This window comes from Varanus komodoensis, unplaced genomic scaffold, assembly GCF_004798865.1.
Source record: "Varanus komodoensis strain SLA01 unplaced genomic scaffold, ASM479886v1 scaffold52, whole genome shotgun sequence".
Lineage (NCBI taxonomy): Eukaryota > Metazoa > Chordata > Lepidosauria > Squamata > Varanidae > Varanus > Varanus komodoensis.
This window is the reverse complement of record NW_025336114.1, coordinates 3,173,623-3,199,495: the sequence shown is the minus strand read 5'-3', so window position 1 is coordinate 3,199,495 and position 25,873 is coordinate 3,173,623. Positions and strand designations below refer to the sequence as shown.

At 40.0% G+C, this 25,873-nt stretch overlaps 1 protein-coding gene across 9 annotated transcripts in view; it reads left to right on the top strand.

Moving 5' to 3' along the window:
• The window catches only part of CHD6 (chromodomain helicase DNA binding protein 6), a 145,810-nt gene extending 126,489 nt beyond the window's left edge, over positions 1 to 19,321 (top strand). For all 9 annotated transcript variants that reach the window (XM_044447491.1, XM_044447496.1, XM_044447493.1 and 6 more), the window contains 11 exons: positions 2,131 to 2,185; positions 3,611 to 3,830; positions 5,127 to 5,335; positions 6,840 to 8,459; positions 9,080 to 9,228; positions 10,377 to 10,586; positions 12,309 to 12,755; positions 15,951 to 16,133; positions 16,218 to 16,337; positions 17,346 to 17,450; positions 18,304 to 19,321. In XM_044447491.1, coding sequence (XP_044303426.1) covers positions 2,131 to 2,185; positions 3,611 to 3,830; positions 5,127 to 5,335; positions 6,840 to 8,459; positions 9,080 to 9,228; positions 10,377 to 10,586; positions 12,309 to 12,755; positions 15,951 to 16,133; positions 16,218 to 16,337; positions 17,346 to 17,450; positions 18,304 to 19,206 — 4,221 coding nt within the window. In that variant the 3' untranslated portion in view covers positions 19,207 to 19,321. The remainder of the gene's footprint in view (positions 1 to 2,130; positions 2,186 to 3,610; positions 3,831 to 5,126; positions 5,336 to 6,839; positions 8,460 to 9,079; positions 9,229 to 10,376; positions 10,587 to 12,308; positions 12,756 to 15,950; positions 16,134 to 16,217; positions 16,338 to 17,345; positions 17,451 to 18,303) is intronic.
• The last annotated feature ends 6,552 nt before the right edge of the window (positions 19,322 to 25,873 follow it).

Below are 25,873 nucleotides of genomic sequence, written 5' to 3'. Positions count from 1 at the left end.
TTTTGTATTTGTAAATCAATGTATTTTTTGTATTGTTATATTTAATGGTAATTTATTATGTACTATTGTATTTCAATGTATTTTATCATGTTGTAAGCCACCCCGAGGTTTCGGCAAGGGGCGGCATAGAAATGTTATAATAATAATAATAATAATAATAATAATAATAATAATAGGCAGACTCTCCAGACTAAATCTGGTAGCAAATCCTTACAGTTCTTTCAGAAATCCTTATCTCTCATAATTTCCTGCCTAATGATTATGTTGTGGAGCAGATTATACTCCTTCTGTAGCCACACTTTCCTTTTCAGACCAAAATCATTCTCAGGTACCACATAATAATCACCATACTTCACTTAATCTGAATATCTTTACACATAGATGATTCTTACAATGTATTTTTAAGGTACTTATTTTTCTAAACACTCAGTATGCTTTGGCTATTGGGTGATATAGAAATTAGGTAGTATAGAAAGGTAATAAATGAGTGGTTCTCTCAAATGCTACAACTGTCACAATAAAATCTAGAGTTCCTCCCTCAGGGACAAACTACCTCACACAAAGACTGTCTTGCATTTGGACTCACACTTGAATACTGAGCACAGCTAGTTCTTCTTTATGGTCTCTGTGCAATCACATGAATGGAGCTTTGCCACACAGCGCAAGGTCTGCTGAAATAACTAACACCTGCTGTTTTGCAGGAGATCATTAACCAACTGGATATATAAAAAAACTTGCTCTGTTCTGCTCTGCTCTTCTCCTTTGCATGAGTATACAAGAAAAAGCATTTGGAATGTTAGATAGCAAGAATCATAGAATTGGTTCATTCCTCCAAAATGCCTAAACATGGAACTCAGAGCAAGCATGCTTAACAGACAAGCTATTTCTCTCTTTCTAGACCATGCCACAAACCACTTGGTTCTCCCTTGTTGTAGCCTTCCTTGGATTCCTCAGAGGGATGGCACTGCTGTGTCCTTCAGTTATGAATTACTTCCCAGCTGGGAGTCTGCACGTTATATTAGTGGCTCCTTAAAGTTCCTCCATTAAGCTCCTAAGAAGTGTCTCACCACATGTTCTTTCCTTCAAGGTGCTATCCCTTGTAGCTATACATCAGGCAAAAGTATCTCAGAACTAGCTGCACTCTCTGTGAGGGATCACCTCTGTTCATTCAACAAGGACTGTGTCTCTCTTTAGACAGAGCCTTCCTTTGTTCCCAAAGCTAAGAGTGTTTCATACAGAAAGGAAAAGGTAGTTCTTCTTTCCTTTTGTCCTAATCCTTTTTATCCCTCTGAGCACATCCTTCTTACCCAGGTACATCCTGGATGTTAAGGACAACAACTATCATAAATTAACTGAGGAACCTTGATGTTCCAATTTCCTGTTTGTTTCTTTCTATCTTACTGATTTGGGAAAGAGGTCCTCTTATACCACACTAACTAGCTGGTTCAAGGTTTGTATGGTCTATGGGGTCAGAAGGCTTCCTGAACCTGTATGCCCCACCAATTTCTCTACTAATGCTCCCTTAATGGAGATCTGCAGGTCAGCTACCTGGTTTTCATGTCACACATTCATTAGACATTATGAGCTTAACAAATGGGCTTTGTCTGAACCAGCCTTTAGACAAAGAGAATCACAATAAGGTCCCCCTCAGGCTTAGGATCAGCCTGCTTTGGTGTCTACCCAATGAGAATACTAGTTTTTGTACATCTGATTCTTCTTGTCAGATGGGAATGGAAAGTTGGGTTGAAGTTCCTTTCCATTCAGTGTGCAGGAGACACCCATGTGGCATCCTTTGCCAGACTGAGCAATTTCATTATTTTTTTCCAAAAAGAGTGAGGTAATTTCTTAGAGATGGGTTTTCACTATCACTTCTATTGTCTGTATATTTTCTTCTTTCTTTGTTTCTGGTTCTGGTTCCATAATCACTACTTTGTCTAAAACTTCAGTTAGGAAAAAAAATAGCTAGGAAGTACCACATGGGCCAGGACCAAAAGTCTTATGCTCCTTGCCTGACCTGGACAGTGGGAGAAATTAATCCATGATAGATATTTTCTCCTTAACAAATCAGAATGGAACTTTGTGGTAAGGACCCAACTTTCTGTTACATTGATAATATTTTTTTCCCTATAGGAAACTTCAGATATATGTGGTGAAGTCACTGAGAAGAAGGATGACAATGTGGCAGGTGAGGCTGCGCATCTGGATGTTTTTGGGAAAATGGCAGTATTAAAATTATTAGCTAAAATAGTTGCTTGTGCTAATTTCTAGAAGAAATAGGATCTGTATTTCTAGAAGTTCTATCTTGTAATAGGTATCCAATTTTGAAAATTCCAGCAATGCATAGGTATCTCAGGTCCTTTGAAACTTTCAAAGCATACATTTGGATACCTTTGAGTGATAGCTGCTATTGCCTACTTATTTTATTTTGAATATGTTATCCCACTTTTCTTTGTATATCTCAAAAAGTTACCTGTTCATGCATTCTTAGTTGTTTGAAGTATGTTAAAACATTGAAACAACACGCAATAGCAATAGCAACGTTACATTACATGTCAAAGCTCACACACTCAAAATTGCTGAGTGTCAGGAAACAGCAATGTGTAGTGCAGCTGTTTTAAAGAAAGCAACATAGGATGGGCTTTGACTATCTTCTATAGGATAAGAATCCCCTTTCTTGCAGCACTGAGATCACCACAGGAAAAGGCTGTGTTCCATAAACTGATCCTGGAATGCTGATTTCCAAATGGGAAGTCAGGTTGTTAGCAGTTATTACTGTGAACAGTAGCACATACTGTGACCTGCTTCACACAACACAGACAGGTAATAGTGGATTATTCAACTCATGATAAGCTCATGGTGCATGCTGGCTGTATGTAGCTGCCATTTTGAATATACCATCCCTGATTGAGGGATTGTAGTGTGTCATGTAAACACAACCACGTTGTGTTAAACATCTGTGAGCCACCCATGTTATCTGAACTGGCCTTCTGGATGGCTCTTCCTGTAGATCAGGGATTAGAAACGACAAGTGTAAATATTTAGTGGTGATGTTTCCGGGGTTTGCTTGATGAAGACAGATTTAAGACTACATGGCTTTGGCATTATCAGATAAAGCAAGAATGATATGCCATCAAAGAGACAGAAGCCATAAAACTCAACAAGCTTTGAGTACGAAATTATATTGATGAAGCTCAGCTGTTCATATGGTGGGCAAATTCTGTGATAAATCTCCAGCTGCAGCTGATTTCAGTTGGCAATTGTATTGGCAGGGATCGTGTTTACAATTTAAGACCAAATCTTTATTTCCCCCATTGGACATATCTGTGTATCTCTTGTCATGCTGAGAAATAATGAGAAGGCCTCAGTTTCTTTGACAATATTTCTAGACTACTAAAAGGCATCAGATTCAGTAGGAAAAAGGTTTTTTTCAAATACCCAAATGCATTTTGAGCCACAAGGACAAATAAACCAGATGTTAGCTGCCTGTCTTAGCCATCACACCACATGATGGACAGGATATATATATTGTGATTAAATACTTAATCAGCAGGGTGTGCAAAGACTTTGCAGGGATTGCATTAAATACTAATGACCTTGCTGATGTTTGAAGCCCAGGATGGCTCTGACCCAGACAAATCCAGCTGGCCTGTGTCATCTGCCCTCACAGCTAGACTGCGGCGTCTTGTCACTGTCTATCAGCGCTGCAACCGTAAAGAGCTTCCTTCTAGGCCTGAGATCATGGGGCCTTGTAACCATGGCTATTGGCTGCAAGAGGAGATGTTTAGGAGGGCCAACGAGATGGATCCCATGAACAAGGAAATGCAGAAAAGGTAACTAGAGAATGGACTGTGAACCATAGGCCTGAGCTTATTGGGACACAGTGTTATTTTCATGAATGAGCACAAACCAGTGGGCCCTTGAGCAAAGGAGCTGCCTCATATTTGTAAGCTTGCAGAAGTTACCCCAGCTATTACAAATCCATACTCATATTCTGACTCCAAATTCTGACACCCCACCAAGGAACACCAAAGATGGCCCCATGAGAAAGGGAGTGCAAGTGCTCTCCTAAAAGCTAGCTTCAACAAATATGTGTGCTGCAAGACCATTGCAGATGTACTGCCTCCCTCTGGCAAGACAAGTGAACAGCCTTCCTCCCCCTGTTAAAGGTGTAAAAGTAGGTGAGATTATTAGAGTGGTTACACAGCAGGTTCCTTCACCTCTCTGCCTTCAAAGTCGTGAAGAAAGTTGTGGATGTCTGGAAGCAGCATGGTGAAGGTATCTGAAAAGCTTTGGCCAAGCAGGACTCAATCAGCCTCCCTCTCTGCTGGTCTTTTTTGCCTCAGAGCAAGAACAGTAGACAGGAGAAGTGGATGCAGCTGCATGCAAGTGCCCTGTGCACCTTCAAGCAGTGGTGCCCGAGTGCATGTTCCCAGCCTTCCTTTCAAAATAGCATAGTAGAAGGTCAAGTGGGCAGGAGTGTTGGACAGTACTACCTGAAGGTGTTTTATGTGCCTTTGCCTGAAGTGCCTCACAGCACACTTCTCCCATGGAATTTTCCTCAGGAAGAACTGGTGAGTGGGGAGTAGAGTTGACAGACTGAGTGCCTGGCAACTACAATTTTTGGCTTGGCCAAGAAGGCCATCAAAAAAAATGGTGTACCACTTCCTTACACAGTGTACAGACTTGGAAGGAGCCTTTGTTGTAGAATTAACACAACTGGAAGAAAGCCACAGAACTTCAGAACTAGATGGGGCAGTTGGCCTGTCTCTGTGTCATCTGCTTCAATGTGGTCATGGATTACTAGAAAAATAGCTGTCCTACAATACTATGCCTGACAGAAGGAAGGAGAATTCTTTGCATATATAAGCTGCAAATATGAATGGGTGCTTCTTGGTATCTGTTAATGAGATTCTGATGAGCTAAGGTTATTTTGAGGACCTACCTTGTGCATTATCTTCTCCACATAATTGCTAGTACTGAGCTGCTGCCAGTTGCATTTTTAAAAACATATGTGAGCTCTAAAATTAGATCAAAATTGGTGCATAATTGGGACGAATTTGGAAATAAGGAAATTGTTCTTATGTCATGAATATTTTATGTCTGTGTGTTCCTGATGCATTTTGCAGGTGGACCAGAAGAGAGCAAGCAGATTTCTACCGCACAGTCTCTTCATTTGGGGTTGTTTATGATCCAGAAAAGAAAATCTTTGAGTGGAATCAGTTCCGATCCATTTCACATTTGGAAAAGAAAAGTGATGAGAGCCTTGAAAAATATTTCTACAGCTTTGTTGCCATGTGCAGGAATGTCTGTCGCTTGCCCCACTGGAAAGAAGATGGTGAGTAGGAAGCCTTCAAGTCAGTTTGTCATATGAAACACAACTGGGAACTGCAACAGAGGTGTGGAATGTTTCCTGTTCGGGATTGTAATTCCATTATATTTCCCCTTCCCTAGTTTTCCTTCCTTCCCCTCTCCCCAGCAGACTCATAGCCACTGAGTATGCTTAGCCCCTTATTTCTGTATATTTTTCCCTACAAGGAACCTAAGACAGGTTATATAATCCTCCTCTTCCTCCATTTTATCCTCACAACAGCCTTGTGAGGTAGGTTAGGATTATTTTCTAAATATTTTTGTACACCAGTGGCAAAGTAAAAGGCTAAGAACTGTTAATGCATATTTTTAAGACTCCGGGTCAGGATAATGCATAATTATTGGATAATTGAATCTGTTTAATTATCTGATAATTATATGTATGTAGCCATGTTCAGAGAACTATTATTTGAATAAACATGGCAGTACACTTACAGTTCAAACAAAACATTAGAGAGGAATGTCAAAAGAGAAAGCTGTGTAGCCTGAAAAGCAAAGTAAGGAGTTGGTCAGGCAGACTCTCTCTCGTGCTGTTTGTATACTACACATTAGTTGCATCAGCTATCTACTGATGCTGTTTACATGGCATTAAAGTCTGCTGTGTACTTCAGACATTTCTCAGGGACACCAGCTGAGTCTGATCTTCAGAGGAAAGCTATGAAGAGGATATTATTAATTTCTGAGACCTTTTCTTTATCTTAAAATTCAAGTGCTCCCCTGCAGCACAGTCAGGCCCCAAGCAACATGACCAGATATTCCATCGTCTGTGTGGCTACCTGGCTTGTCCATGTGGCTAGCCAGGACCAATGTGGCACAGCTGGCATTCACATGTTGGTTACCTGATTTTTCCAGAGCTGTTTCCTCGTCCGTCTTTCTTTCTTTCTTTCTTTCTTTCTTTCTTTCTTTCTTTCTTTCTTTCTTTCTTTCTTTTAACTAGGGATTTGGTAAATCCAGGGCTCACAAAGTTTTATTTAGCAGAGATGTTAACATTATTTGCCACGCCTTTCAGACTTCTCTGTTCCCTCTGAGCTTAGCAGCAATTTTCACAGTAGCTGAGGAGGGTGGGGACCACATTTTCTAAGCAACACTATATGGTTTTGCGCTACCACTACTGCAATGCATGAATTCTGGGATGGCTCGATCTTAAATGAACAATTGAGATATATCAGATTTATGTATGACCTGCTCCTGGAAGAGATGTAAACTACTAGAACTCACTTGTTGATAGGACTGCTGCATTATTTTATTCTCCATGGGGTGTGTGGCTAAGGGACTGTAATGTTGAGTTGGCCCCCACAATGCTGTAACAACGAGTTGACCTCAGAGTTGACCCCAGCAATGCTGCATGGTACAGTACTGAGCTACCCCAAATCTCCTAATACTTGCAGTACCTTGATTTTAGTAAATGCCATGAAATGCCAGTATTGCTTGTTCTGGTTTATCTACGTTCTCCTCCTTTTCTACACCTGTAGGCGCAGCAGATCCTAGTATCTATGTGGAGCCAATCACAGAGGAACGTGCTGCAAGGACACTGTATCGAATTGAGCTCCTACGGAAGGTCCGTGAGCAAGTGCTGAGGTGTCCACAGTTGCACGAACGGCTTAAACTTTGCCGTCCTAGCCTGTATCTTCCTGTGTGGTGGGAGTGTGGTAAGCATGACCGAGATCTCCTCATTGGTATGGCTAAACATGGGCTGAACCGCACAGACTATTACATCATGAATGACCCCCAGCTGTCATTTTTGGATGCCTACAGAAACTATGCCCAACACAAAAGGACCAGTGTTGTTGGAACAGAAAACTTGTGTTGCCACCATCAGGCAAATTCTAAGCTATATTGCTCCCCTTCGTACAGTCAAGTGGAAAGAAGGTGTACATCTGCAGAGGCAGAGACAGAAAGCTGTATGAAGCTAGTGAGCTCAGGCAACAGTCTTTCACAGGCAGAAAACATCTCTCAGGATGGCAGCTGTGAAAACTTCATGTCTAAAGTCAGGGGTATGATTTCCATGAACTATGATGAGAGCTCCATGCCTGACTCTCTGATGTGCATGATGTATGATGACAAGGCCTGCAATAGTGAGCACAGCTCCCTAGCCCGTGATAGCCCCAGCTGTACCGATATCAGCAGCAATACTACCAAATTGGCAGACGGAAAAATAGAAGGAGAAGAAGACCTCTCTAGCTGCGATACTGAGATAACAAGAGAGCCTGCTTACCTGAATCATTTGCAGTTTGTCAGTGAGCAAATGGAGGGCCAGAATGCAGTGCAGGAGCCTTTAGACAAGGAGACAAAGCTCTCCAAGGGCTTTACTGTGGAACCTTGTAGCGCCCTACAAATGGAGAGTCAATATGCCAGTCCACCATCAGTCCCATTTGAAAGAGATGGCATGGAAGGGGTCCTGAGCATCGGAGTTTACAGCCCCGGTCTTCATAACTTCAATATTAAAGAGAAGAGATTCATGGATTTATTGCATGAAAAGGGCATGGAGGATAAATCAGTGCAAAGTCAGAGCCACAGTGAAGAGGAGGAAGAGGAGGAGGAGGAAGAGGAGGAGGAAGATCATCTTGAGGCAGCAGCTGACACGGTGGAAGATTTGACAGGTTGCCTAAAAACCCCAGAGGTAGATGAAACCAGTCCTCATACACAAGGGGAGCAGAAGCATGCTTCATGTATTCTTACCACTCTGGATGCAGTCATGGAAGAGAGAAATAAGGAGCTGGTGGAATCTATCTCAAGTGAGCAGGCAGCATCCAAATGTAATAGTGACCCTGGGCTGGGGGAAGATGATCAAGCTGAATGTGAGAGCCTTGAGGAACACACCCCAACCCTGTCAGAGATCCAGACATGCCATCACTACCATCACCATCACCACCACGACCATCACCACCATTCTGTACGAAGTCGGACTTCAGCGATACAGATGGAGCTTCTTAAGTCACATCCTGTTTGCATGGAGGCAGACCCCTGGGGAGATGATACTGAGGAGAAAAGAGCTAGTCCTGTAGGTCAGACCCTGTCTCAGAATGAAATAAAGAGAGAAGAGTGTGAGAATCAAGACTTACAGAAGATGCAGGGAATCAGCCAAAATCAAGGTAATTGTAACAGTTTGTTTCTGGTAGCAAGCATTCCTGTATATCAGGGGTACAGAACCTCGGAGCTAGAGTTCCATTCTGGCCCTCTGGGGTTCCAAGAAAGCCATGCTCTGTTTCCTTGTCTTCACCCTCTTTTCTTCAACCACCAATCGTTTGGTGGCTTCCCAAATTTGTGTATTCTAAAAGATAGGCGTGCTTTTCCTAAGGCTTCATTCTTCTTTGTGCTCTCTGTGCATCTCATATGGGCTCTGCATGCATGCATGGAGCCTGTTTGGAAGATTGCATAAGCTTAGATTTAACTTGGTGGGAACCTCTCCCTCAGCCATGCCAAGGCATAAGGGAGGAGTTGCCACCTGATCCTCAGTTCTTCTTCAGCCTCCATTGTGGGTGCATCAGAAAGTCCTTCCTATGCTCTCTGCAGCTATCCTCTTACCTTCTTTCCCATAGTTTTTATATTTTTGTCCTTAAAATTACTGATAGTCGTTCTGTTATATAAGAGCTTTTGGAAGTCCCTGACAATGAAGGGATCTCTGACAATTGTCAGTCATCAAAGATCTCAAAGCTGAAAGGAAGAGAGGTTTGAGGCATTAACCAATCTAGTGTTTTCCACTCTGATCTAGATTGTTTTGAGAAACCAGCCCAAGATGAAAGTAAGAGCTCTGCATTTGCTGTGCCTGGAGAGATGGATGAACTTCAGGATGCCCGAGCGCCTACCATAGCTCAACTGCTGCAGGAGAAGACACTCTACTCTTTCTCAGAGTGGCCTAAGGTGGCTTGGTAGCTTAAGTATGCATGAATATGGGCTTTAGGTCAATGCTCAGCAGAGATTGAGATCTACTTACCATGTTACTTTTTTAAAGATACAGGTGCCGACTGGGAGGTGTCGGAATTCCTTTACACAGAATATAGATGTTTATTCCTCAGAGAAAGAATAATATTTATTTATTTTAGAATAGTTATGGAGGTTTTCCCCCACAAGTTGAATGTTTTGCATTATATTCTCATATTTGTCAGATTTGGGTGTTAATTTCCATAACTAGCCTGTGCCTTCAGTAGGACATGTGAAAAGCACTCCTGTGTGTGTAACTCCAAAGGCCTTTGTGTGTTAAGAATTTGTAAAAGGCCAGGCATTTACCGTCTGGAAAATATTCTAGTACTTTTGTTTTGTTTTTGGTATTGGCATTGGCTTCCTGTTCCAGAGCCTGGAGTCAAACAAAATTTCAGGTGTATTGAAAAGAGTCTCTAGCAATTCTAATGCACATTGTTACCATGCTGTTCTTATTTGGGGAAAGGACTCTTGATCTTTTGCTACTGACTTCTTTCTGCCTCTCAGGCTACAGAACACCACTGGCATTATTATTACTTAATTCTGAAATGCTCCCACTGGATGTTAAGGGTTACTTCTAGTATGTTTACTTTGCTTTCTAATAGGGCATTGAGAGCACTGACTTTAGAATGGCAGCTTTGAGTGATAATGGAGAGAAAAGAACAAGGACTTTGTGGTGGAAAGATAAACTGCACAGGTTTATTTTTGGGCTCCACCCTTTGAAAGGCTCCAGAAACACTTAAAGTTTTAAAATCACAGATGAAAGAGAAGGAGAATGATATCTGTATTAACAGCTCCAATTATTTTCTTGGATAAGAACTACAAAAAGCAAAATATTTTGATGCGGCATGAACTGTTTACACAAGGGTGTCCAGGTGTCTGACCCTTACACACATAAGCCCAATGTGATATATTCCTTTTGATGTGCAAACTAATAAAAAAGGAATAAACTCACATTCTGTTGATACGATCAGTAGTACTAAAATCGCTTGAAGCTTCAATGGTTTGTTAGCTTTAGTTCACTGAAGAATTATAATGGAAGAGGTTGGCCATGTATGCAACTGGGTGAAACACATCTGCTTCTTTGGCAGGATCGAGTGATCATTAATCGTATAGACAACATCTGTCATGCCATCTTGAAAGGCAAGTGGCCTTCATCCAGCCAGCCATTTGAAATACAAAGCTTGATACCTGCTCCTTCGTTATCCAGCAATACTGCTGGTAACAGGAACAGCTACACTGAGCCAGAGGCCTCTGAAACTAACTTCAGCAATGGAGTGATAACTGCACAGGTCGAAAAGGTAAGCCTGTGTAGACATTTTATGTATTATATTTTAAGCTCCTATCATAGTGGATGTAACGTTCTTCACAATGTAGCATACTGTACTCTTAAAATTACTGACTATAATTTTGCAATATTGCAGTTCCTTGGAGGATCCCAGACAATGAAGAGTCTTTAGAGGTTCCCAAAGCAGAGATATAAAATTTCCAGAGATGTTTAAGCTATGGAAGAAAAAACAGATGCTTTTTTATGTCCTGATCTCACCCCATCCCTTAGGAAAAAATCAAAATTTCAGGGAAATTTTAGAATATGTAATACTTTGTTGTTGTTGTTATGAATGAATGCACTCCAAAATGGAATCACGCTATCTTATATTTTCCTCTTGGTTGGGATTGAAAAAGGCAGTTGTTCTTGGTGTGTGTTTCAGGGTCAGGGTGACACTAACTCTTCAGATGAAGATGGTGAAGCCTGGGAAGGGAGGCCTGCAGGCATACAAGCAGTGAAGGGGGGAGAGCTTATCTCAAGGCTGCCATCTCCAGGTGTTCAGACAGACCCTGGGAACCAACAGGGTTTGGAAGTGCCAGGAGGGGACATGGAAGAAGAGCCAGAGGTGCCTGGTCCACTCCTTTACCCCATGATGCAGTATTGGGAGAGAACTGGAGGGCCTGCCTACAGCTAGGAAGCTTGCCCATCTCCAGAGGGGCACTTCCAGAGGGGTGGGGTCCAGGGTTACTCAAAAGATGGGTTCTCAGAAATAGTTTCTAGTTAGGGTTTAATGAACTGCTCTATGCATGGTCAGAGACTCTTTCTTTGTTGGCTACTGCTTGCTGATATATATTGGGAATAAAGCGCTTTTGCCAAATAACTGTCCATTCTTTGAAAGAGAGAGAAGGGGAACCTAGTTCCTGATAGTCTTCCTCTAAGAACTAGTTTACTCATAAAATTACCATTTTTGGTATATCAGATGTCGACAAGAGGATGCCCACAAGAAAAGAAGGCATTGAATCTTTCTTTCATCTCTTGTGAAAATGACAATGTCTTGTAGTGGTGACAGAAACGTATTTTGCTCGTGAGAGTTGTACTATACTGCTTTGTCCATCATCCTTCTCTGATCAAATTGGGGAAAAGTACTGAATATAATCTCACCTAAGTCTTATTACATAGTTTTTAGAAATCATTTGTAAAGTAAAGGCTAGGCAGCAGGAAATGAACTCTGTTGCTTAAACGTTTTATTCACAATTCTAAAAGAAAGTATTTCATCATTTTTCAATGTTTACCCCCCACAAGAAAACTTGGAAAAAACAGGAAAATTTAATTAATCCCCCCTTTAATTTTCTGTTTTTTTCTAGGGCTCCACATACATACCTCAGACACCTTTACATCTCTGCCACATTATTTGTTGACTTTTCTAGAAGAAGCTGGAAGGATAATTTGGAGCCTTAACTAATAGTAGCATTGTCTTTGAGTGACTGGGCAGGAATCGTATTTTCACCAAAGGCTTACCTCTTTTTTGGGTTACCATTTTCTCTAAGACCAATCAGTTTAGTACTTTTCTGTAAAGAATGTGGTAGCAGTGCTGGTCCAGATGCCAAAATTTCTAGACTTCACAAAGGTACCCTTTTATAAATAAGTGCTGGATTTAGAACTCATCAGAATATTAGCAATGCTGTATAATATCTGTCATGGCAGATATCCATAACAAATTTTAACAGTTTTTTTCTGCCCCTGCTTTTATACACAGGAAGATTTCTTGGCTCCCACTTTTGTCAAAGAGGAACACAAGCACCGGCAACCGTATGAATTTGAGATGGAGAGAGATGCCAAGCAGCGGAACCTTGAACAGTTAGTTACATCCCACGCCCATCCTTCAATTGTGTTGAATGGCTGGCGTGATGCTGCAGTGGACCTCTCAAGGGTGCCTGATGGATCCCAAGCAAGCAGCCCTCCTTTCTCTCTGAGCACAAGCATACCTAAGTTAGGGACAGTGAATGCCCTACAGGGCTCTCTTGGCATGGATCTGTCTGGTATCCTTCAAGCAGGGTTAATTCATCCTGTCACAGGACAGATCGTCAATGGGAGTCTACGAAGAGATGATGCTGCCATGAGGAGAAGACGGGGCAGGAGAAAAAATGTGGAAGGAATAGACCTTATATTTGTGAATGAGAGAAGCCTGCCAACGGGGCTGCCAGTGAGTACTAGTCCTCACCCTCATTTGTTCCACAATACTTTAACCATTCTTTGGAGAATAATTACCTAGTGCCATATCATCAGAACTTACTCTAGTTATTTATTTTGGATTTTTCCATATATGCTGAAGGATCGAAGTTGGTGGTGATTAAAAATGTCACCTATTCTTGGGTTGTGGTGGAAAGATTGGTGGAAATATCAGTGAAAACATTGATCCAGTGTGCAGCTGTTGTGAAAATTGAGGATCATTAGGAAAGGAGTCAAAAACAGAACTGTCAGGATCATAATGTCCTTACGTAATTGTATGATGCAATCACACTTGTTAAGTTCTGGCAACCAAACCTCAAAAACAATATTTTAGAGTTGGAAAAGTGCAGAAAAGAATAACCAGAATGAACAAGGCTAGAGAAACTCTCCTGAATATTCACAATGTATGGAGATTTTTAGTTTAGAAAGAGATGAGTAAGGGGGAAATATGATTACAGGTGTGTAAAACTGGGGAGGTTTTTCTCACTTTCTCATAGTACTAGAATGCAAGACCATCCAATGAAGCTGGATTTTGGAAAATTCAGGATAAAGGAAAAGAAGTACTACTTCGAAGAGCACATAGTTAAGCTATATAATACCCTACCATGGGGGGTAATGATGGTCACCAACTTGAATGGGGGATTACACAGAGTTATGTGGAATAAATATATCATTGACTACAAATTATGGTGGTTATATATTCCTCCAGTATTGGAGTCAATATGGCAATTGCTGTAGAACATGGGCAAGAGGGTGTTGCAGTGCTCATGTCTTACAGGATTCCTCAGGGCATCTGGTTAGCTTCAGTGTGAACATAATGCTTAACTAAATAGACCTCATTCGGCACGATTCTTCTTAGGTTTGGAACACCAGATTCCAGTGCTTGTGTAAATTAAAAACAAACAAAACAAACAAACTGGTTCCCAAATGTTAACAATTGTGATAGTTTAACGTAACAGATTAATATAACTGCCCTCTACAAACTGTAGATTGATGACATATGTGGCCAGGAAAGATACTCCAAAGTCTGGGGTCTGCCACAGAAAACTCATATGCCAAGGATAAAAAGAATAATTTTCCTTTAGTTCTATTTCATACCTATAAGAGAGTTCCAGGAGCCAGTGTGCTTTTTCTAGTCTTTTCCTTGAGCCTGCAAACCCCTGGGTCTCCATGCCTCTCCTCCGTGGGGAAGGGTGTTCTTATTAAGCAGGGCTGTTATTTTTCAGGTCACCCAGGCACTATTTCCTTCATGCAATAAATCTACAGTTTTTCTTTTGATATGTTAAGACAGGGACTGGGTACCTAAATTTTGTTTTAAAATGATTAAAATAGTTATTGGTATATTGTTTGCAAATGTTTTCTGTGAATATATAGTTTGAATCACTTTTGTATGCTTGTATTGAGTTATATATTTTTGAATTTAGTGCTTAATAGTGTGACTAGCAATGTTGGGGATTGTTGTCTTCATACAGTCTTCAGATCCCTTGGCAAAACAACTTGTTACATCTGTATTGCCTTTCCTCCTCACCACCTTACATAGCTTTCTACAGTTCAGGGAGTGTTTCTTCTCTTTGGACAATTGTAGGTTATAGGTTCCTTTATCAGAAGAAAACATAGAGTCCCTTGTTAAACGAGTTATAGGAATTCAGAGTATGCTGATCTTCTTGAAATGAACATCGTTTTTCTAGTCTCCTGTCTAAGGCAAGATCCCCAAGGTCCACCTGAATACTTTGTAATAGACCTATTGAAAATTAGTGGAGGCCAGCTGGTTGCTTGCTGGCCACATTCATAATACTCTTCTCAATGTTGGAAATAGGTAGCCCTGCTTGTAGCTGCTATCAGATCAATGCCATCCCAACAATAAATAAAAATAGCAAATACCTTGGAAGACAGAGAGAAGATACAATGTGAACTTGATAGGTTAGAACACTGGGCAGAAAACAACAGAATGCAATTCATTAGGGACAAATGCCAAGTCCTCCACTTAGGAACAAGAAACCAAATACATTGCTACCAAAGGGAGAATACTTGGCTCAACAATACGGCAAATGAGAAGAATCTTGGGGTTGTTGTAGATCACCAGCTAAATATGAACCAGCAATGTGACGCAGCTGCAAAAAGGGCTAGAGCTATTTTGGGCTGCATTAATAAACACGCCGCTTCCAAGACACATGAAGTACTAGTTTCCAATACTCAGCACTAGTCAGTTCCAGCACCTAAGTTTTTAAAAGAAGCAAGAAAGGGTACAAAGGAAGGCAACATGGATGATTCAGAGACTGGAGGCAAAGCCCTATGAGTAAAGATTGTGAGAATGGGGCATGTTGGGCCTCATGAAGAGAAGACTGAGGGGAGATATGATAGCACTCTACAATTACCTGAAAGACTGTCACAAAGACGAAGAACAAGATCTCTTCTCATTCATTCCAGAGTGCAGGACATAGAATAATGGACTTAAGAGAAACCGGATTTAGACTAGACGCCAGGAAGAATTTCCTGACTGTCAGAGCAGTACAACAATGGAACCCATTACCTGGGATATTGTGGGCTCTCCTTTACTAGAGACATTCAAAAAGTGTCTGGACAGTCATCTGAATGAGATGGTTTAATGTCCTGCAACAACAGAGGGTTGGACCTGATGGCCTTCTGGCCCCTTCCCACTCTACTGTTCTGTGATTCTACGATTGCACATACTTCTTGAATGTCCCCTTATTTTGCACAGGTCATCTCAAGTGGTACTTGGAAGATGAAAAGCATAGCCACACTTCCAAGTGTCCTGCATGAAATAACAAAAAGCACCCGAGTTCTGTACATTGATGCAAAATCTTCAGGGGCATTTTCTTCCACTTTGCATGGAGTGCTCACTTCTGACTCATGAAGCATCCCAAAAGAAGTAATAATATGCCATCTTTCTCATAAGCTAGACGCCTTCTGAGAGTGGCATTATGGCAGGATGAAGAGGTCTGGCCCCTGTATAGCTTCATCATCAGGGAAGTTGATGGTTTATTACTTGATCCTTGTAATGAAGTAGCCTGGGTTTAAGCCAGGATCATTGCCCTCTGGTTGGACAGGACATACTATGTTCGTTCTGCATTCACACTGGAAAAGTATGATATTCCTTTAATATCTTGAGAGTGACCTTTTCCTTCTCTCTTACCATCACATTATTCAGGAAGATCAAACCCAGACTGTACTGAGTAATCCTAACCCTGATGGGCCAGCTGTTACTACCTCAAGTCAACAGACAGCACCAGCTACTAATGTCCAGCCAGAAAAGATTGTTCCAAACAAGAGTCTTCTGGACTGGCTGAGACAACAGTCTGACTATACGCTTGAAATCCCTGGTTTTGGCGCAGTAAGTAAAAGTCCTGTATTTCAATTCTGTGCTTATTTATTTGCAGGTAACTTTTACTTACATTTTCATGATTGCTCCTTTTAGAATTTTTCAGAAAAGCCTAAACAAAGAAGGCAACGCTGTAAGGACCCAAGCAAATTAGACATAAATTCTCTCACAGGAGAGGAACGAGTGCCTGTGGTCCATAAGGGTACAGGACGGAGGGTAAGCACAATCAATTACTGTATTTGTCTTCTAAGTGAGTTGACATGAAGCAACTCACAAAAGCAATTCATGAAACTCTACAAACAAAAAATAGCTACTCACCAACATAAGTTCTGTGTGTACTCTCCTGTTTTTGCTTGGTGAGGACAGAGGCAGACAAGATTCTTACAAGTCAGTTAGAGTAAAAGCAATTCCCTTTTGGAGGATTTCTAGAAAGACCAGAATGGTTTGACCCTTTCCATACAACAGTGATTAAGAGTGCTATTTTTCAATTAGCCCCATGTTCCTGTAACTATCAAGGCAAGAAAAATATTGTCTGCTGTGCACCAAATAGATTTTATTCTAAAAGCACTGAGTGATTCTTTCATGCATTAGAAGTCTTAAAGGATCCCCAACTTCCTGGACTACTTAAATTATTTCTCCTACCACTTCTTCCTGCACAATCCTAACATGCTTGTTCACATTGCTCTCAGAATTGTTGATGCCAGATTTTCTCCCTCTACTACAGTGGTGAGCAGCTTGCCACTCTTCTGAAGTTTTGGCCTACATGTCCCATCTTCCCTTACTGTTGACTAGAACTAAAACCTCTGGAAAGACACAAATTGATCGTTCCTGTTCTGCTAGCCAAGCCATGCAATTGTAATACAGAAGAGAAATTTAAGAAGTTCAAGCAATGTTAGGCGAACTGGTGTTAGCATGTAGGTTTTGTACTTTGGCTGGGAAAGTAGATTTGTTGGCAATGTGATGGTTTTGACAGCTTAGTTTGTGGTCATATACCACTGAGAAATATTCCTATGGATACATTACATTTTCAAAGTTTTATTTTTAATGCAAATGACCAGAAATTTAGTTTTATTCTTAAAGAGAAGAAAATAGTAGATAAGAAACAAGCAGGGAACTCAACAGTGCCTTGATTTCCCCCTCCCCTGATGTTTAATCATAATTTGCTTGTGTAACATTGTTTAGTATTTTCTACAACAGAAGCCATTATTTTACTGTGTTTTATAGTTAGGGGGAGCTATGGCACCAGCACTGAAGGAACTGCCAAGGTGGCTTGATGCAAACATGGAGTATGCTGTTGCAGCTGACTGGTCTGATATTGTTAAGCTTTCGGTATGTTAAAATTTTGGGGAAATCTCTATCATGTCATTTTTTCTTTTGTCTGTACTTTTAACACACCTTTTTCAATGAATTTTTTAAACAGCGAACACAACTCAGGGAACTCCATTGCATATAAACTGCTCAATGTAGACACAAGCTGCCTTTCTGAATTGAAATTTCACATCTGTGAACATCAGGCCAGGGATCGTTCAGAGTGTATCCTGATACATCTTTCATTACTGATTTGTCTGAAAGTCTGTCAGTATAAGAAGACTCCTAATTGATTTCTCTCTTTCTCAACCACTCTGGTTTGCATCCCTGGTGTGCTAACAGTATAGTTAGATTCTCAATTTGTTGCAAAAGCCTAATAGAAGATTTCATTAAATTATTTCATGAGGGCTTCAACCTTTTGGGATAAGGTCCTTCTAGATCCATTTTTTTAAAAGTGGGGTAATAAGCATTTAATAACAAGACATAATCTTATGTATGTTTGCTCAGATATTCTGGTGTGCTTAGTGGGGCTCACTTCTTAGATATATGTTTAGGATTTCAGTCTGTACCCACTTTCTTGGGATCAGTGTGCAATGAATTTTCATCTGTGAAAATATGCGTAACATTTGCACTGTTACGTTAATCTGTTAAGTGGAATTGGCAAAATGTTAAAGTTAATTTTTCCAACAAAATCCATGAAAATAGTTTGAGTTTTGTGGGATTGATGGAACTTTCATCATTGCTTTTAATTTTCAGTAATACAGAATTATACTTCAGAGTTTATTCAGTTGGGGGCACAGCTGAAGGACCAGGTGTAGGATCTCTAAAATGCTAATAACTTTTGATATTTCTGTTTTGTTCCTCTCATTGTCAGGGCTTTTTACCTGAAAGCAAGTTCAATCGGATTCTCACTGAGCCTGTACTCCGAGATGCTGGACCTCGGAGGAGAGGACGGAGGCCAAGAAGTGAACTGTTTAAAACTCCTGGCATAGTAGCAGATGCTTCTTCTGGAATGGGACCATTATTCATGAATGGACTTATTGCTGGGATGGATTTAGTAGGACTTCAGAGTATGAGAAACATGCAAGGCATTCCTTTAACTGGGTTAGTTGGGTTTCCTGCTGGATTTGCAGCAATACCTGCTGGTGAGGATGTCAAAAGCACTCTGAGCATGTTGCCAATGATGTTGCCAAGCATGGCTGCTGTACCACAAATGTTTGGTGTTGGTGGACTTCTCAATCCATCAGTGACAACTACTTGTACATCAACTGTTCCAGCTTCATTAGCAAGCACAACTAAAAGTGGTACTTTGCATGCAGAAAAAGATGGTGAAAGCCAGAGTGGCCAAAGTGCAAAAACGGAAACACTTTCTGAAAACAAGTCAGATCCTAGTTCGTTTTCTGATCAGTCAGAACCTGCAATAACTACCAGTAGTCCTGTAGCTTTTAACCCATTTCTTATTCCAGGAATGTCATCTGGACTGATCTATCCCTCAATGTTTCTTTCTCCTGGTATTGGCATGACATTGCCAGGCCTTCAGCAAACTAGACATTCAGAGGCAACAAATCTAGAAAACCAGAAACGGAAGAGAAAGAAAACTAAAGGGGAATTAGCAAATCCAGAACCAGAAACTCTCTTGCTGTCTGACAAGGAACATGCAGCAAACAATCAAAACTGTAAAGAACAAACACCATCTGTGTCAGCAGAAAATGAACATGATGTACCAGCAGAGGAGGAGGAGGAGGAGGAGTTAAAAGAAATTACAGATATCAATTAGAACTTTTGATTCTTTCTTGAAAAAAATAATATTGTGGCTTGTAAGTTTCTCATCCCATAAATATTTGTTACTGCCCTCTGTCCCTTCACCTTCATAAAAACCTGTGTTTCTAGAAGTAATATTATCTACCTAATTCTTGGTAAGAAAACTATGGTGACTTGTTAATAATTGCAGGGTCTTGCCATAGAGATAAGCAGCATTTTTCAGTTAGTATGGGAGGCACAGAATCCTTGTTCATCTGTCCACCTGTTTAACCTTCCCTTCTTCCAAACAGTAGTAAATAAGAACTTGGTCAACCCCAAAACTGCTTGCTTGTTTGAGGAAAAAAATCTGAGAAAAAGAAATGCTTGTCTTATGATGGAAACACAGGAAAAGGTAGCTGTTTTTACAATGACACTGAAATTTAAAAAAAAATGTATTTTGGGGTAAAAAGCACAGTTATAGTAAGTGCTAATGTGTATTTTTTGATTTAAAGTATTTCCCTATTTTATCATGGTTACTAGAGTAGCAGTATAGACAGAAGTATATAACTAATGATTGAAAATGCATATATTCATTTGTTTTTTTAAGGCATTAATAGTAGATAAATAATTTCCTCCTATTCACACTACAAAGTTTTGGAAACAAACTACTGTAAGTGGAAAGATTACCTGAACTTTTATATTTCTAAAACCAAATCTTGTTTAAGGTGCATTTCACTTGTCCTTTCTTTGATTCTTAGGCCATTTCCAGCTCCTACTGAGAATTTGATGCACATCTTCCAAGGTTTTTTTTTTGGGGGGGGGGGATGCTGTGGTGGGAGAACAGGCTTAACAGCTCTCAGGGTTTGGGGGGGGGGGGGGGGGGTTCCATCTTGCCTACTATTCATTTCCCACAAAGGCCCTTGATAAATTCTCCCACGTGCCCCAGGAAAAGGCAAACCACTGATTTTAATTTTCTTATGTGGGAACTGGATCTCACTTTTATCCATTCTTTTCCATCCCCAAGTCATTATGTTTATTTTTGAAAACTGACTCATGTTAGATGGTCTTTGGCAAGGGCTGGTGACCATTTCAAAGCTTGAGTTTATCATCCATTTCTATTATTAGACTGTGAAAACAATTTTGCTCTTTTCCCCCATTCCTCTTGATCCCTTGCGCTGTTGAGTAGTATTTTCCAGCATCTCTGCATATACATTTTGTGTGTTTCAAAATGAAACTCTTTAAAAACAGGTTTCCAAAGCTCCATGTGTTGAAATGCCCCCCACAGGCAACTCTTTTCTTTTTATTCTCACTCCTATGTCACTTTCTTTCACTTGGGCTTGTTCTACTTTATAGCTCATGGTTCAAGACTTGAAAAAAACCACTTTGTGGTGTGATGTTTAAATGGCAGACCATTAAGAGGAGCTTCGGAGTGTATGCTAGTATTCAGTTTCACATTTGGTTTGTCACAATTTACTGTATTTTTTACTTATATTTTTTCTGTTACAGTTTTGCTAATTTATCAAATGGTCCAAATGTTTTGACATAACTATTTCAGTTTGCATTATTTATTTATGATGCTTTTTTCATTGTCTTTTATACATTTGGGATTATAAAGTATGTACATGTTAAAATTAGCATCTCAAAGAAGTCTGTTACCCATGAACTAAAGTCTGTATGTTACAGTGAATTTATTCTCCGTTTACTGGGTTGGAATCAGTTTCAACAATAGGTGTTGCAATAAAATAAAAATGACAATGTTACAGGCCCTATTTAATACCACCCTGTAACATACATACTGTATCACTATTGACAGATTTCTTGGAAATGCTGCTATCTCTGTTTAACTAACATTTTGTTCAGTTTTGCCTCCAGTGGAAGCAGAGAGGTTTTTTCAGCTGTTAAATCCAAAATCAATATAATTTATTTATGTAAAAAAATCACTTGATATATTTTTGAACCTTTTAAGTACTAACTTTTTATTTAGTAGAAAAACATGTACTTACCCTAAATCCTTAAAATACAAATGATATAAAACTTCATATATCTTGAAAGCCTTACTGTGAATGGATGCAGAAGTCTCTTTGGAGTCTATTTGTAATATATACAAGGATTATTTGCCAGGGTTACTCTTGTAAGGAACAGGGTTGATTGAACTTTATTTGTCAGCATGTTCTATATACCTTGTTCTTCTTATTTACCGTGTGTGTCCGAGTGTGTAGGCTTCTTTTTGACTTTTAATGTGTGACCCTTTTTCAGTGATGGAGCTGTTATGGCTTATTTACAGCAAAAGGCTACTTTTTATTACCATGACCATCTTCAAGAGCAAATGCAAATTTCCCACTTATTTCATGAACACACACACAAACATAGATGCTTCATCAAATGTGCTTTTAAAATAAACTGTCTGTGCTTGTAAAAATGGATAAATAGATTTAAAAGTCAGATTTTTAATTTTTTAATTTAGTGCCTATATTATGCGTTTTTAAAAACCTTGGCAGAGCCTTGCAAATGATGTATATACTTTTTTCTAGCAAATCTCTTTCTGATTGTGTTGCTTGACTTGGAACTAAACATGATTTGCTTTTTTCTCAGCATGAGCACTGTTTTGGCCTATAGCTTACTTTTCTTTCATATTACTTCCCATATGACCCAAGACACCCCTGCTGTATAAACTATGCATCAATCTAGGGCTGGGTATTAAGTGCAGGATATTTACATGCAATGCTAAACTACAATGCAATTTTAAGCAATCCCTTGTAATCAGTATCAGACATTGTTTTCAAGTGTTATATAACAGTCCAGTGATAAAAGAGCCCAAGCTAACAGAACTAAAGATGTTCCACAGGTCAGCTGACTTTGTACAGTGGTGCACCATTAAGACAGTCTTCTAGCAATCCATGCATATCACACAACACATTCAGTTAAAAATAAAATATATAGTCATTTCACATGTTGAGATCCTGAGACATTCCCTTTAAAAAATATATCATGTTGAAGACTACAAAAAAGCTCTCTGTGTTAGGCTTTTGATGAGATCATCATTGTGCTCTTAATATTTTCTAGTGACAACAGATACCTTTATTGTATACATCTTTGTGGTTCAGAGCAATGATACGGGTTTCTGGAAAATGTTGAACTGGAAAAATTTCCAGTACAATTTACACTAATGTGTATTGACAGCAAAACCACAGTAGTAAGAGTTCCATTTCTCACAGTAGCATATATATTCTTACATATTTGCTAGAGATGATCACCTGAAGAACAATTCCAATTTTGAAACTGCCACTCTTGCCTATTATTGTAATTGGCATCCATTCATTTGTTGCTAATTTATGAAATGGAACATTTTCCATGGAAAAATAAAATACTGAAAATTTCCTACCATGCATCTCTGCTTCACGGTGAGAAAACCTGCAGGATCTTCAGATAATCACAGAGTTCGACCAGGCTAGTAGGTCCCTAGATCACAATTCTTTGGATCTACCAATGCCAATTGTAGATTGGCAATGTCCAAAGAAATGAATGTTTTGTCATGTATACTATTCTGCTTAAGCAAAGATTTTTTCAGGAGCTTGAGTTTCATTATAGAGGTGTTTATACATTGTAACCCCCTTTTTATCGATCAAAAGCATATAGTAATGTATCAACGAGCCACAAGGTTTATAAAAGTTGGCATGGATTGTCCCTTTGGTAGATTTGGTAACACTTTTTTTCAGAATGGACAGAACTCTGGACTGGAGGCAGAACCTTAAATGACATTGGCCAACATAAGAAGGAGCTATCTAGACTGCTAGACTACACAAATCCTAGTATATTATGTTTTGCTCCAGATTGAGAAGCCACCTGATTTTTGAATGTTTGCTGTGAATGAAGAACAGGAAAAGAAGCCAGAACTCGGAATGTTAGTATCATGCCAACAACTCCATCATTCACCTGGTTTGCACTTAATGATGGCAGTTCATGGATTACCCCAGGAATTGCCACAGATGTATACTGTGTTCTGCTGTTGAGTTAACTCTGTATTATTTAACCCACGTTTAACCCACAATTCCCTGAGCTCAGACGTCACGAAATACATGCTGTATATCCTTGGAGATTAACTCAGGAATTTTCACAATCACATTGTCTATCTGTCATCTCAAGAGAATGGTAATTTTTAAGACCTGCATTGACTAATCACCTTGTTTCAAGATGAGTCTTACTCCAGAGAGGGAGTTCCAGATTCTGGAACCAGTAGTCTCGCTTCATGACAGTATGGCCTTGCACCATGGCACCAGAATTCAGAACTTGGCTGTTGATCTATAAACTCATCTCACAGGAAAATATATCTAAAAGAGCACAAGACCAGACAGCTGCTTCCCAAATGGCAAAATGATAGGATGTCAAGGAGTTGCTTGTACTTGTCCCAGCTAATTATTTAGGGCCAAGGTGGACAACTTGTAGTCCTCTAAATGTTTTGATCTGCCATTCTTGTCACCCCTTACTATTGGTTATGCTAGTTAGGTCTGATAGGTGCTGTAGGCCAAAACTTCTAGAGGGGCATAAATTGCCTGTCCCTGCTTTAAAAGCCCAGCCTCAAGTTAGGGGTCCTGAGAATGATTTTTAAGTGTGCTGCCTCAAGGGGTTCTTGCTAAGACTGAATTATTTTTATCAATTGCATTTTCATGGATTTTTATAAAATCAAGGCTTCATTTTACCAGAAGTACCTATTTCATATATTGAAGGAAATGTAAGACATCTTAAAAGAAGCAAAACTACCAATTATTAGAAAGAGAAGCTGATTTAAAAGTTTTGTTCCTTTTCATAAAATTTAATTTTTCATATTTCCCTTTTCTGTATACTTGTCAACAGAATAAACCTGTAATTCATAGCCTTGAAATTCGCCTTCCTTAATTACAGTGAATCCCCCACAATGATGATCAATTTACCACTTTAAACTATTCCTTGAAGCTCTGGTTACTTCAACTGTTTGACTAGGGTAACCCTTAAAACTTTTTACCCCAGGACCCAGACTGTCAGTATTCTAACATCAAAGGCATAAGTCAGCATGGGAGTGAGTTCACTGGCTCACACATCCGTGTTAAATTTGACTACTTTCTGCTAGCTTCTAGAGTGCAATGCTGGTTATTACTGGTAGAGAAATACATTTCAAAAGCATGTATCCCTTCTTTGCTTATATACAGAGCAACCCTTTCTTTTTGCCATAGAAGTAAAATCACAAAGTGGTAGATGCAGCTTTAGGGTTACCTCAAAGTAACGGCCGGTGCAACAAATAATCTAAAGGAACGTGAAGACGCTCTGCTTTATAGAAACAGGCATAGCCCTTCGAGTAGCCTAGCTGAGTAGCCAGCTTGCATATGTAAGAGTGGGGTTATGTATAATAAAAAAAGCAGCTATAACTAGTTATTGCTCCTTGCTAGTGCTTTACGGGAAGGGAGATGCTCTCCCTCCCCCTCAACCTGGAAGCCTAATCTAGGTATGATAATTATCTGAGGTTAAAACAAGAGTCTTGTGGCACTGGTACAAGTTTTATAGATTAGAGTCCACTTTTTCATATGCCTGCCTAAATGGATAGTCACATAAATGGTGAATACGAAGAGAGCAAAAGTATTTTTTCCTAAGGAAAAAAGGTTGAGCAATGCAAGAAATAGTAGTGCAGCTGTAGGTATACGTACAGCCAGAGCAGGATCAGTATTTTGAGCAACTGCTTTCATGAGGCTTAACCAAGCTATTAAGTCAGGGGTACAATCTATGCATATTTAGAAGGGGGCAGAGTTTGATTCCCCTGCTAGAATGGCTGAATGGCCAGAATTCCTCTGCTAGAATGGCTAGAATGTTTGGAAGTGTAGGATTTTTGTCTGACAACATGCACAGGATTGCTCCCAAGACTTTTAACGAGCTGAAGTTGCAGCTCCTTTTCAAGAAAAGGCTTGTGTTTAGAATAGAAACATGTACCAGTTGTATACATTTGTATTCTAACTAGACACAGCATTAAAATACACTTGAATCGTGTATCATAGTAAAAGACATAATAAATACTAAAACATAATAGAGCTATAAGATGTCCGGTTCGTATGAGGAAATTTAGCATACTTCTAGAGAACTGCTTGACCGTGGGAGAAGGATGTGTTTTCCCTTTTCTTCGTATAGTCTATTTACATATATATTGACATATACAATACGCATATCCGTCCGTACAACTTCCCACCTATGTAAATAGCCACGCGCGACGTGAGGTCTGGGCCATAGAAAAGGATCCAAAATATATTAGCTTTTTAAGATGTCAGTCTCTTCCCTATGTTGATCCAACAGACCACACAGTCACGCCTGGAATTAGTGTAGGATGCGTACTTTTTCTAAGGGGAAGGAGCTGCTGATCCACACGCTCTCGGACTGAGCAGTGGCTTTTTAAAAAGTTGCTAAACCGAACGAAGCCCCTCCTCTCCTACCTACAATCCATCGCACATATACGTAGAAGTGCTCTGCATAAATTTGCAAAAGGTGATTGGGCAGAATGATAAACCACTGCCGGGAGCGAAGGGAAAGACTGCGGTTACTTTTCTTACGTTCTAGCCCCACCGGCACCCTCTCACTGTTTGGGGCGTGGGTCGGGTCTCTCCCCGCCTACAGATGACGGGCAGTTTTGGCGCGCTCGGCGCAAAGAGTTGTGGGTACAGCCGAGGCTGTTTGCGAGGAGGGTGTTT